Consider the following 12922-nt stretch of genomic DNA (forward strand, 5'->3'; position numbering starts at 1 on the left):
TTTGCTAGTAAAAAAAAGCAAAAAAGCAAACGAAAAGCAAAGTAAAACAAAGTTGATGTGAGTATATTTTCTTAAGCACTACCCAGTGTTTTAGTCCTACAGCTGCTATTACGTTAAGTATAAGGGAGTTTCTTAACAAAATGCTTGTCGCAGAATAAACTTGAGTCTCTATCAAAACTTACCCAATGAAATAACTTTTTAACCCTAAACAACATGAACAAAGGCAATTTTTTACCCTCAATTTTAGAACAGTGGAAAAGCAAGTGACTGAAAACTATAATTTGGAAACAGCTACATCAGTCTTCTAAAAGCATCTCGTATGCTGCAGGGCACCCTTGCCCATATAACCTTATTCTCATTTAGGAAATTTTAAGTGTCTAAGTGACAAAATTAAGAAATAAAACTTTTTTTTCTATCTGAATACAACTAAGTTAATTTTGGTTTTAAAATAGAAAAGGTCACTGTACATAAACACAAACATTTTAAATTATTATTTGTATCACAACCTCTTAAATACTTAAAACTGTTTAAACTATGTTACATACTTCTAGCATAGTATTTTTTCTCTCCAACAGAGGTGGTATATTTTGTTTCAATGAGGCCAAGTTAAACAGCAAATATTTTAAAGTTGTATGGTAAAGTTAAGCTTATTTTATCTTCTAAAATACCCTTTGCTATACTTCTTCATACTTCATTACATTTCTGTCACACGAAACCCATGCACATATGACTCATGCTAAGAAACACTTTCCGACTGCTCTCTACTTCCTACTACAGAACCTCCTTCCCTATCCACCATCTTCTTCTGCCATAGCTGACCATATTCCCCCCAGGAACTATCAGGAAATAAAGAGTTCATGTAATTTCTCTGAGTTTTAAATGCTATGTTTTTAAACAGCCTGATTCATCAATTTATGGTTTTGGTTCTTCAGCACCCTAGAGGCCTGTCCTGCGACCTCCTGCTGTATATTTCAACAAACAGCCAAAACATCAAGCATCTGACTGCAGCAAAACAACAGACCTGGCACCTTGGAAAAACAACCAGAGGTTCCACGCAGCCCAGACCACACTGAATGGCAGCTCACTGTTTCGAAAGATCTTGGTTCAGATGTCCTGTTAGCTGAGACAGCTAACACCAAGGTAGCCTATTCTGTCTGCATTCTCCATCTTTTCCACCTATAAGAGCTAGGGTGTGTGGGGTTTTTTTTTGTTTGTTTGTTTTGCTTTTGTTTGGGTTTGGGGAGGATGTTGCATTTTTTGTTTTATTTTTACAAGCCAGTATTATGGAACACAATTTTGTGGAGAAAAAAAAACCTACAAATCCCACATCTCCTGTAATGCTAAAACACAATATGGAATGAAAAAAAAAAAGAAAAAAAAAAGAAAAAGAAAACACACCTGGAGTGGTAATGGAGTCTACGTAAAGAAAAAGCGTTACTGTGTATGTTTGAGAATCTTGCTTAACACTGTGGAATGAAGATGAACAGTCTTCTTGCGTTTCTATAAAATCATTGCTTCTGTTGCAAAAACTCACCAGCCTCTTTGCATTCTGGAAAGCAGGCAAGCAGTGTTACAAGTAAAACCTTTACTAGGTCTGAGGACTTCTCCCACTCTCTTACTGGCTGGGATTTCTGTAACAGATTGGCCTCTTTGAAAGGCAACAGAAAGACAACTTCTTACACATGAAAATTCTGTAAGATCAGAATCCAAAGATGATAGTTTTGAAAAAAGTTAAGACGATATACTGTGAGATCACTTAGCATCTCCATAGGCAGAAAGCAAGCCAAAATTTGTACAAACACCTAGAGAAAAAAATTCAGGCCTGAAGAGGCATTTCCAAAGATCTTCCTCTTTAAAGAAGTATAAAAACCCCCAAAACCTCAAAAAGTTACACTTCAGAGTCAATATTTACTCAGATCTCTGGTTGCATTTCAAGTCAATTTCAAGGTTCCTCAAAGATGAAGATACATAAGACAACAAAACCATTGTTTCCAGGCTTCATTGGAGCCTGGCATAAAAATCAACCAGAATGGACTGACTGCCAATTGGAAATGTTTGGGTGTGGCAGACACCCTCCAGCACTGCCATATCTTTTTGTAGTAAAACACAAAGCTAGATTTTTGCACTACGCATGTCTTCTGAATGTCATGACCCAGAAGTATATGTATAGTTAAAAAAGAATTGTCTTGAATCTTCAAACTAGTTACGAAGTTCAGAGGTACTGTTAGACCGTGTGGAGAAAAGAAAAGACGTTACCTCCAACTTAGCTTCTCTCTCTCTAATGGAGATTTCAGTCTTTAACCTAGTGGATAATGAATTAAGATTCAATGTTTTCAAATACTGTATGGTTAAAATAGAGATAAGGATGAAGGTATTTACAGTAAGAAAGCAACTTGGTAATCTTAAATCGATTTTTCAAGTTGATTCTTATTTTGAGCTTAAATGTACTTTGGAGTTCCACAAAAGCATTTCCAAATTTTAAAATGTTTAATATAGTATACAGAAATTATAAGATCAACTTGTCTCACGTAACCTGTTCCAGTTCTCTCACCTCATGAAAAACAGGAAGCAACAGTCTTAAGATGGTTAGTAATACTTCTATTCCAGTGCTTATTGCAATTCTACATGAGGAATAATTTCCTTACCATAAAGGCCTTTTAAACCATGACTGAAGTACTTAAGATCTGAAATGCTAAATTAAGTGCATAAAGCTACATTACAACACAACAAAAACATTCTGCAAAACAAGCTCACTTTTCTTTTAATTGTCTACCATAACCCAAATACCCAGAACACAGCTGTAGTTTACTTTAAGGCAACTGTAAAACATTGCAGCTGACCTCCAACTACTATTTGGAGGAGATAATTCCCTCAAAATACCTTCACAGGCACAGTCCATACATTAGATGAGCTATAAATTATTTAAATTTATTGACTTTAAAAACCACATTAATTAAACAGCTTATCACAACATCACTAAAATTGATTTTCTGTGTTTATATAAGAAAATGCTATCGCAGAGATAGGAAGAAGAATGTCTCCTACAAAACCTTGTTAAGTCATCAGTTCTAATATAAAAATCTGACCTTTCAAAGGTTTTCTATAAAAAAGAAAAGCTGAACAAAACACTCAAAATTGCTTATGCCTGTATCTTCTTTGTTGACACTGCATTAAAGGCAAATTTAATCTGCTGAAGTATGGTGCTGCCTCTGTTATATTTGATGTTATTAATCATAAATTAAATGATTCATGATCTCAGCAAGTCTTAATGGCTGTCTACAAGGTATAAAATATTTGACAGAAGAAACAGCTTTACCATCTTCTATGAAAAATGTGTACTAATATTAGATTGATATCTACCACATGTATTTTCCTAATTTAATCCAAGAAACCAGTGCTAAAACCAGACCTTTTAAAGATTTTTAGCACACACTTTCAGCACGTCATAAACCTTCTAACACTAATGTTCTAACAGGTAACTAATAAACTTGGACTGTAGTATAAACAACCGTTTATAACTATTTTAATTGTACATCTTAATTTGCAATAAAAGATGGCAAAACCACGACCAACAAAAAGGACTGTTTTAAATAACATTGCTATGATAGCACTGTAAAAATTCTCATCTAATTAATGGTAAGAAAAATGATCAGGATAAACCATGTTTTTGGGGTCCGGGACTTGAAACACTCTCAAGTACTTAATCACATGTAGCAACACCAGTAAAAGATGATGCAACATCAAATATTTAGCTTAGCTTCACTGCTTTAATGATTTCTATGCAAGAACTTCAACAAACACGTTGGAAATAGTACTTAGTCTAAAACCAGTCACTCTTGAAAGAGTAGAACAATTTAGACACAAATAAATCAGATATTGTATGTCCAAAGACCAAACATACTGTTGTTCTTGACTGAATAAATGTAAGTTTTGACACCAAAATAAATTGGATCCAATACCTGTAAATTGTTTTAAATACATTAACATTATTTTATACAACCAAATTCTGGTAGATTTCTGTGGTCATGTTTTATAGCTTATAAAGTAGATTCAAACTGGCTAATTCATGCTATTTCAGAAGTGAACAGAGTTTATAATATTTTCAGGTAACCACAGCTTTGTTAATACGGTTTACTTTGGATGCCTGACACATTCTTAACCTTAATTCCGTTTAGGAAGAGGTTTTAGAAAGTAGTTCCCTTCTAATTTATAATTAGCATAAGTTTCATAAATGGATACTAAACCATAGAAAACTATCACCTTGTGATGTTCCCAACGCTTTATGATATAAGAAATCTTAAATCCTATAGTTCTCAAACAGCAAAGGCAATGTACTTCCTTAAATCTGTGGAGCTACAGCGCTTCTGGAAAGAACGATATGAAAAATAAAACAAAGATCGTGACCATTTCTGGTAAGTACAGCCTACTGGTCCAGAATTTCGAGCAATTTTGAAACCTCTCTAGAACTCTCTGAAGATTCTTTGTACTGCATCAAAAAAAACTTCTGTTTAAGAACAATGAAAAGATGCCCCTTAATTGTCAATGCCTTAAAAAAAAAAAAGCCTCCAAAATGTAGCAGTTGAGCACAAAATTTCAGCTTGACTGAGATACTCAGTAGAATGGATTTGCCATAAAACCAGAGAGACTCAAAATAAAAGCCAGGGAAACAACAACATTAATTTAGACACTTTAAAGTCTAAATTCAGGTTGATCTGAAACTTTATTTGATAAATGAAGAGTCACCTAGGACTAATGGAAGAGATTTGGAGTCAGGGAAACAAGTAGACTAAAATGCACAGTTCAAGCATGGGAATATTCTCATTTCTGAAATTCATACAGTCTCATTGCTTCCCCTGTTCTCACATAATAAAATCATGTGTATTTGCACACACAGAGAAGTCAAATCATGAGCAACTGTATTCCCAGCGATCTTTCATATTTTCTCACAACCAAAGAGTTACTTCACGGCTTCTTTAGGTAAGCTGTACTGAAACTCAGTTGGAATACTTTTGCCAAACATCCCTCTTTTGTCCACCCCTAACCAAAAGTAACCTTTTCTAGAGTGACTGCAGCTTCCAGAATTTCTAGAAAACAACTTCATGTTATTTAAGTGGCTCAAGGTCCCTTCCAGCCACTCAGTTGAACCACGCCCAGTATTACAAATGTAAACCTATTTTACAACTAGTTTGACAACTGAATGGGAAAGATGGTGACATTCATGTTCCTTGACACTCTCCAGTTTCTCACCTATGAAACAGGGTTAGCAATGAAGACAGTTACATCATAACTTACTATTATTATAATGAGTAGAGAAGTTTTGTTACACACAAAGCTGCACAGTTACAAACATTTAACAGAATAACAGAAATAAATATTTGTTTTATTTGCTTTCTTGCCAGAAAGACTTTCAAAACAAAGGTAATGTAGAATTTGCTAATCAAGCAAGGTTGCCCTGCAACTACATGCCTTTTAAGAGCCCATAATGCAATGACACTCGACATCCTAAAAATAAAAGAGACAGGTTAAGGTACATACAAATGAAATCTTAACACTTTGAGCATCAGCTAAACTTATGCCATGCATATTCATGCTCTGTCCTCGAGACATGGTTCAGTATGCTGCATTATTCACGTAACTTCGTAGCTGTTGGGACCATCAGGGATATTTATCATCGAGTCAGGCAGCTTTACGTGCATGGTTTAATACTGGTTTTATGTTATGAGTTTTCCACCTGAGTAACTTTCCCGAGATCCTCATACAAAAGGAAAGAGGATGCCACAATGCCAATTGTTTCTACAGGAGCTATTTACATGAAGCTGGCAAATTTGAATATAGCTTATAAGTGTTTTAGCTGCAAATCTGAAACTCAAAATTTCTGTAGCAAAGCTGTAAAAGAACCAAATTACAGTATTCCAAATCAGCACTCAAAAGAGGTATAATTCACATAACTTCAAATCAAAGTGTGAACCTAGTGTAATTCCTGAGAAACTCTAAGAGAACACTTCTGAAAGTCACAAAAATCTGCAATCATATTCCAGTTTTGTTACCAGAAACCTAAATGAAAGTGAAACATCACAGATTCAACTTCCTCTGAAATGCAACAGCATGTTCACAATGAAAACACAAACCCACTATGCTTTTTTGAATGCTGCTGTGTCAAATTAGAAGTAAGCCCTGCAAGAAAAACCTGTAGTATGTAACTGATACTTGAAGTTGAACAGCAACATCCAAGATGGAACATAGCTTCTGTCAGAAGGAAAAAAAGTAGCAAAAAGAACGATGGGACTTGAGAGTACTGAGTAAGCGTGCAGATGCTCAATCACAAAATATGCTTAAGAGACAACGGATGACAGGATCCTTCCTATTACTAGCAATGCCGCAGTGGTTGCAGAAGCTCACTATCACCAAAACTGTTACTATTTCAATACTAAAAGTGAAAAGGACAAAAACACCAGTAAAAATGGATTAATCTCAGAGAATTTGATTATGGAGAAAAAGAAAGTGCTGCAAATTAATAACAGCTTGCACTCATCAGGAATAATCTCTTATAACTAGGAGGTTATAACAGTGACTGATCTCCGAGTAAGATTAACTCTGTTAGGTTGCTTGGTTGAATCTCTTGCTTACTAGCTTCCAAGACACACATCCACTGTAAACAGGAGGTTGAGTTTGGAGGAACACTAGATGTTCATCATGACAAAAGGAAAGCTCATCATATATCCAGACAACCTGCTGATGGATAAACTTGCCATAGATAATCTAGATCTAAAGATGAAGTCAAAAGCAGTGAAATCAAAAGCAGCAGATGTCTCAGCAGCTTGAGCAGAGCATCCTTGAAGATGAGAGATGATACCAAAAGAACAAGGTGTCAATGAACTGTGGCTGCTCCACCTTCAGAATTAAGACTCAATAAATGTATCTGCTTCCATCACATGCTTTCCTCCTACAGTATTTAGAAGCAAAAGAAGCTTAGCTACCAGAGCAAAGCAGCTAATAAATTCCTTTGGCCAAGATTCAGTTCATGCAGTTACACGCGACAAAGTCACTCAAAGCATAATTTGCCAGTATATACTGTAAAGTCTTAGGCAGACAAAAATGCAACTTACTTAATATTAAATAGATCGGGACTTTTATGCTTTAGTGTACACCCAAAGAGAGTGACAAAGCCCTTTAGTTTCAGAAGCTAGGTCAAGTTCAGAACAAAACGGGCTTTGATGTCAACACATATATCATAATTTATATACTACTCTAGCTTGGGAAGATATCGACAGTCTTGAGCAGCAAAGAAACACTGCAAATGAGCAGTAAAGAAACCCTGCATCACGTAAATGAAACTTCATCACGTAAGCCTCTCTTCAAAGGAGTATAGCCCCCAAAAAGCTGTAAGTCAATGCTGCAAAGCAGAGAACATTACCATAGGAGGGCAGGGCCTTTGCCAGACTACCATGTTGAGAGAAAAGACCAGACCTGCTGCCTAAAAGATGCAAGAAGAGAATACCACAGCTTCAATGTATGAAGAAAAAAGAAAAGGTCTGGTCAGATCCTTGTTCGCTTACATACCAAAATAATCCCAAGCTGGACTGGGTTCAATTTTCTGGTCCACAATGATGTATCAGTGAGCCAAGGCAGTATAGGATACCTGCTCACTTTCAACTCCCCTGCAACAAAAATGTCTGCTGTCAGTTCATTTAAAAATATGTTAATTGTTGCGCAAAGCAGAGAGTTGAGCATTAGAAGAGTACTGGCATAATTATTAAGCCTTATTCTCTCAGCACAAGGTGGATCCCTAAACAAGGCAACTTCATTCAGAGCAACAATTTAAAAAGCAATTCCTGCTGGAACATCTCCAGCTAGGTTACAGCTGTGTTACTAATGGTAGGATTCTGGTCCAAAGACAGCCTCATCAGCACTATTCAGAGCTCACAGAACATGTCTGGTTCATTAGCAATAAAGATGAGTTTTACAACACAGTCTGATATATAACAAAAGATACCAAAAGATACCATCTGAGGGACGCAAGAGAAGATCCAAAAGTGTTCAAGATTGTAACTGAGTCACTATTTGCGACAATGAAGTGATTCTGAAGAGCCCCATAAACAAGTCATAGCTCATTGAATAATAAGTCAAAGAATAGGAGGAAACATTCATAGATCATTAAGAACCCACACAGCAAAAGTTATGAATATTGTCTGCAAGTTCCTCTTCTTCCAAAGCAAACCATGAAGAACCATCCCGCAAAAAGATGAACATTTTTGTGTGTACTCTGTACTGCAAATAATGAATAAAAAAAATCTGCTACACAGGTATATTCATGCTCTTAAGTTTAGCAATGATATATTCTTGTCCGAAGCATCAGAGAATTAGTATATAGTACAGGACAAGGTTTACTGAAATTAATTACGTCTGAGCATGACAGTTTCAAAAAGCACGACCACAGACTACATCATCTTATCTAGTACCAGTAACTAATCTTATGCCAACATGAGAGATCTCAAAAATAATGGCTATCTGCATCTGTTCTAATCTAACAGCTTGTAGAAACAAATCTGCACATATTCTTCACTTTGCTTTAAATCTTTTCAGTGCTCACCCATCTAATACACACTTTGTATATCCAACAATTTTTAAGTTTTTTCATGACATCTCATATAATATATTCAAGACAAGATCCTTGTGCAGTACTGACAAAAGCCTGCTCCAACTGTACCTCTTTTCCTACCATTCAATACATTTATAACCTTTCCATACATATAGTCCAGCAAGTATTAATTCCCAACACCTAATGCCAGCTCCAAGCAGAAAAGCTAAGGTTGTATCGCAGCTCAACGCTTGATTTTTCCATTGTCTGAGTTTCACTGAAATCTAAACTGTTAAAGGACACAAGCTACCCTGGATTAATGAAAGGAATATAGCTCACTCTCCTAGACGACTCTTTCCAATATTTTGTCTAATTTCAATATTCTGTGCTTCAAAATAAGAAATTTCATTTTTCCAATAGCTTTTTGGAATCCTTTCCCAAATTAACTTCCTTCCCCTGTTCATTCCTGCCAGAATATCTTCAATTCTTTTTAATAATGTCTATTAATCATCCCATCAGACCACTAGTTTTAATCAACTGCATCACATGCTAAACAGTTTTTAGTAGAGGTTTGAAGTTTATAGCATATATTTTGCTCTACTATTTCTCATAGCCAAAGACAAGTATTTCCATGCTTGTATCAGATGACAGATTATTCCAGTATCCCCTCTTAGTGGCCACTTTATGGAAACTAAGAAATAAAATACTTAATAGCTATGAAGTAACCTATTGGGGATGTTTCCAACACTCAATGAAGGCTGATTCATGCTTAGAGGCCTATGAACTTCTTGCTCTGTTGGAAGAATTCTTATCATGCATGAGACGAGTAATCCCTTTTATAATCCTGCTATAGGCTAAATGGACTCAATGACATCTTTTTGTTAAATCAAGGTTAAACTATTTTCTTTTGTCCTTGAAAATATCTTTCTTTGCAGTATAATTGACATTTTTGTTCCTGTGTTCTGAAACAGTTCAGAGAACTCAAATGTTTGCTTCAACTGACAACCTCTGACCCTTCAATTGAGGCATAAGTAGGCTCACAAGCTACATTGTAATGTATTGTTCCAGGATAATCGAGGATGGCTTGGCACATCCGATTCTTCTAAGGTTAAAAAAATATCCAAGCAAATCCTGCAACACAATCTTCCTGACAGAGCAGGTTCTTTTCCAAATCTTAAAAAAAATGATCAGAAAAAAAAAAATCAAAAGCCAGAATCCTTGTATTAATTCTTCTTTGAATGTCAGAATTAAAAAGTTAACAAAAACAATATACCTTTGTGTGCTGGTTTTGGCTGGGATAGAGTTAATTTTCTTCACAGTAGCTAGTATGAGGCTGTGTTTTAGATTTGTGCTGAAAACAGTGTTGATAATGCAGAGATGTTCTACTTACTCCTGAGCAGTGCTTACACAGAGTCAAGGCCTTTTCTGCTTCTGAACCCACCCCACCAGCAAGTAGAGAGTACAAGAAGCTGGGAGTGGACACAGCTGGGACAGCTGACCCCAACTGACCAAAGGGATATTCCATACTATATGAAATCATGCTCAGCATACAAAGCTGAGGGAAAAAGGAAGAAAGTGGGGGTATGTTCGGAGTGATGGCATTTGTCTTCCTGAGTAACTATTACATGTGATGGAGCCCTGCTTTCCTGGAGATGGTTGGACGCTTGCCTGCCGATGGGAAGTAGTGAAGGAATTCCTTGTTTTGCTTTACTTACATCGTGGCTTTGCTTTACTTATTAAACTGTCTTTATCTCAACTTTAACTCAAAGTTTTCTCACTTTTACTCTTCCGATTCTCTCCCCCATCCCACTGAGGGGAGAATAAGTGAGCTGCTGTGTGGTGCTTAGCTGCTGGCTGGGGTCAAACCATGACACTTTGCCACATAAATAATATTTTTAAAATAATTTATAAATATTTATAAAGTATTAAGACTGAATTTCTCCTACTTCAATAAAGATGTCTTTTTAAAAAATTCATATTAATATTACATAAAGAACATAAACCACTCATTTAATAAAGCTAGTATTAAACGCAAGTTGAAGCGACAGTCTCACTAAGCCTAGACTTAGAAGTCAGGATCAAGAATTTCTAATATTGCAAAAATTATTTATGTCTCTTTGGCCACAGTGAACAGAAACTTAGTTTTGATTTTGGCTGCAACAGGTAATCATTTTATCTCCCTAATCTTGTAATTGTGGATATGGTAAGAGCAAAAAACACTAGTAAAGTAAGGGTTAATGTTCATCCATACATTTCAAATTCTATGAAATTAAAAAGAAATTCAATTTCTAAGTGCAAATTTTGGTCATCTGTCACTAAATCAATAGAAATAAACATTGAGCAGTAAAACAAAACTTACTCAGATGCTGGTTTGGCAGTTGGGATATCTACAGAAACTGAAAATAAAAATAAAGGATTTAATTAAAAATATTTGAAAACGTGGAAATACAGAAGTACTCACTTTCAAATCTAAGTACACAGAAATAATGATAATGCAACTGAAAAAAAGACTGCAATAACAGAGAGACATCTACACATAAGTATTCAGATAAGTATACTATATAGAAAAGACACTGTATATACTCACCTTTCTCTATAATAACTTGGCAAGTATGAGCATGGCTTTCACTCAGGTGTGTGGCCATGCTATCTAAGCCAGAAACATCAGTCAGGAAATCACAGTTAAGACATACTACAGTCACACCTCTGGTGAAGAGAAAGTAAAAAGGAAGTATAAATACAACATGGTTGTCAAAACAGTTTTCTTAACTTACAGCAACCAGACAGACTATTAAAAAAAATAATTTCCTGCAACTTTAGATGAGATGACTCACGAAAACATATTCTTACTTTTTATACCGCAAACAGCACCCAGAAATCCCAGTCAATGACCAGGGTATCTCCATGCCGGATGTAATACAAAACCCACCACTTCAGACAGAAATTTATCTGTAAAGCATGAGTTTTTCAGTTTTGTTTGTCTGTTTTTTTTCTGTTTCCCTCCTTGCCCCTCATTTTGCACATTATGAATAACTGGAAAATAAAGAAGCAGAAATATTTTTTAAAACTGCTCAGGGTTAAAGAAGAAGTTACTGAGTATGGCCAAGTAACAAATATATGTCACTGAAGAGAACACTGTTAATAGAAGAGGTAATGTTTTTATTTCCCTGCTCCTCTATATTGTGGAAGCCTAGAAATTCAAGAGGCTCTAATCTCATTTAACTAATCAGTTCACTATCAGAAAGTTAAAAACAATCATCTGTAACTGAAAAAAGCTGAATTACCGTAGCTCTTCTGAATGCTTCTTATAGATCCAAAATCTTTTACTTGGACGAGCACTGTGAAAACTAAATATAAAAAACCATTACCACTTAAACTGGTTTTCTTGAGTACATTACTCCATATATCCTCTACACTGTACATGGTACTGCAATTTGTTTATGACAAGGCATGAAAATAGAAGGCTCAATTACTGACCTGCATTATTCTAAAACATTAAATTGTGAATCTCAGCTCTAGTTTAGAACACTGGCTCTCTTGTAAATAACAAGTTTGGGAGGATGGGGCAAGGCTTAACTTTGTCAGCACAGTCCTGCAAGAACATAGTTACATCACTTCCATCAGCAGTGTAGTTCTTGAAGCACCATGGCTGTAGCTATACAGTGCTCCACAAAAGAACTGTATTTTTTTTTAGTTTTGCTGAACTGACACTTCCTAAAAAAAGGGTTTCAAATGAGATAAATCACATTTTCAGACAACCCGTAAGTTCTCATATGCAAGTTAAGTATGTGCCAACACTGTACTCCCATGTGAAACAACAAGCGAGCAGCTGAGTACAGGCACTGCTACTGCAGAAACACTCTCCAACAGCCTGTCTCCTCACCATCCCTTGTTCCTTACACTCACCGAAATACGATATGTGCTGCAAGGAGACAGAGTAGGAAGAGTACCAGTGCATCAAGGAGAAAAAGTACAACAAGACTGGCTATTTTACTGCACAGTTGAATTTGACAACACCCAGAACACGGGCAACAGTAGGAACACTTTACCTCGGACTCCCCTCACTCTTTCTGGAATAAACTTTCCCTTGCACAAATTAGAATTAAGCACATGAATTTTTATTATTTTTTTAAACACGCAACCAACAGGCTATATGCATAAAAGCATGCAAACTATTTCAGCCTAGGATTTACATAAGCATTGAAATTAATATCAATAGGTCAACATATAAAATACATACAAAAACTTCTAAAGATTTGAGTCATAAATTCAAGAATTCTAGCATTCAAAAGTACCAAGGGATTTTACACATACATGTATTTAAAAAGACAACTGCATTCTGTG

The 12922-nt window shown here is 35.8% G+C and overlaps 1 protein-coding gene across 3 annotated transcripts in view; it reads right to left on the minus strand.

The window, feature by feature from the left end:
- The window catches only part of ZNF280D (zinc finger protein 280D), a 51821-nt gene that overhangs the window by 8794 nt on the left and 30105 nt on the right, over window positions 1-12922 (minus strand). For 2 of the 3 annotated variants that reach the window (XM_009983351.2, XM_086620297.1), the window contains exons 16-19: window positions 11863-11925; window positions 11166-11284; window positions 10938-10974; window positions 2257-2302 (exon numbers count right to left, since the gene is read on the minus strand). In XM_009983351.2, the coding sequence (XP_009981653.2) occupies window positions 2257-2302; window positions 10938-10974; window positions 11166-11284; window positions 11863-11925 (265 nt within the window). The remainder of the gene's footprint in view (window positions 1-2256; window positions 2303-10937; window positions 10975-11165; window positions 11285-11862; window positions 11926-12922) is intronic. The other variant, XM_086620298.1, reaches the window with a different exon arrangement.

Source organism: Tauraco erythrolophus, chromosome 14 (genome assembly GCF_009769465.1).
Source record: "Tauraco erythrolophus isolate bTauEry1 chromosome 14, bTauEry1.pri, whole genome shotgun sequence".
Classification (NCBI taxonomy): Eukaryota; Metazoa; Chordata; class Aves; order Musophagiformes; family Musophagidae; genus Tauraco; species Tauraco erythrolophus.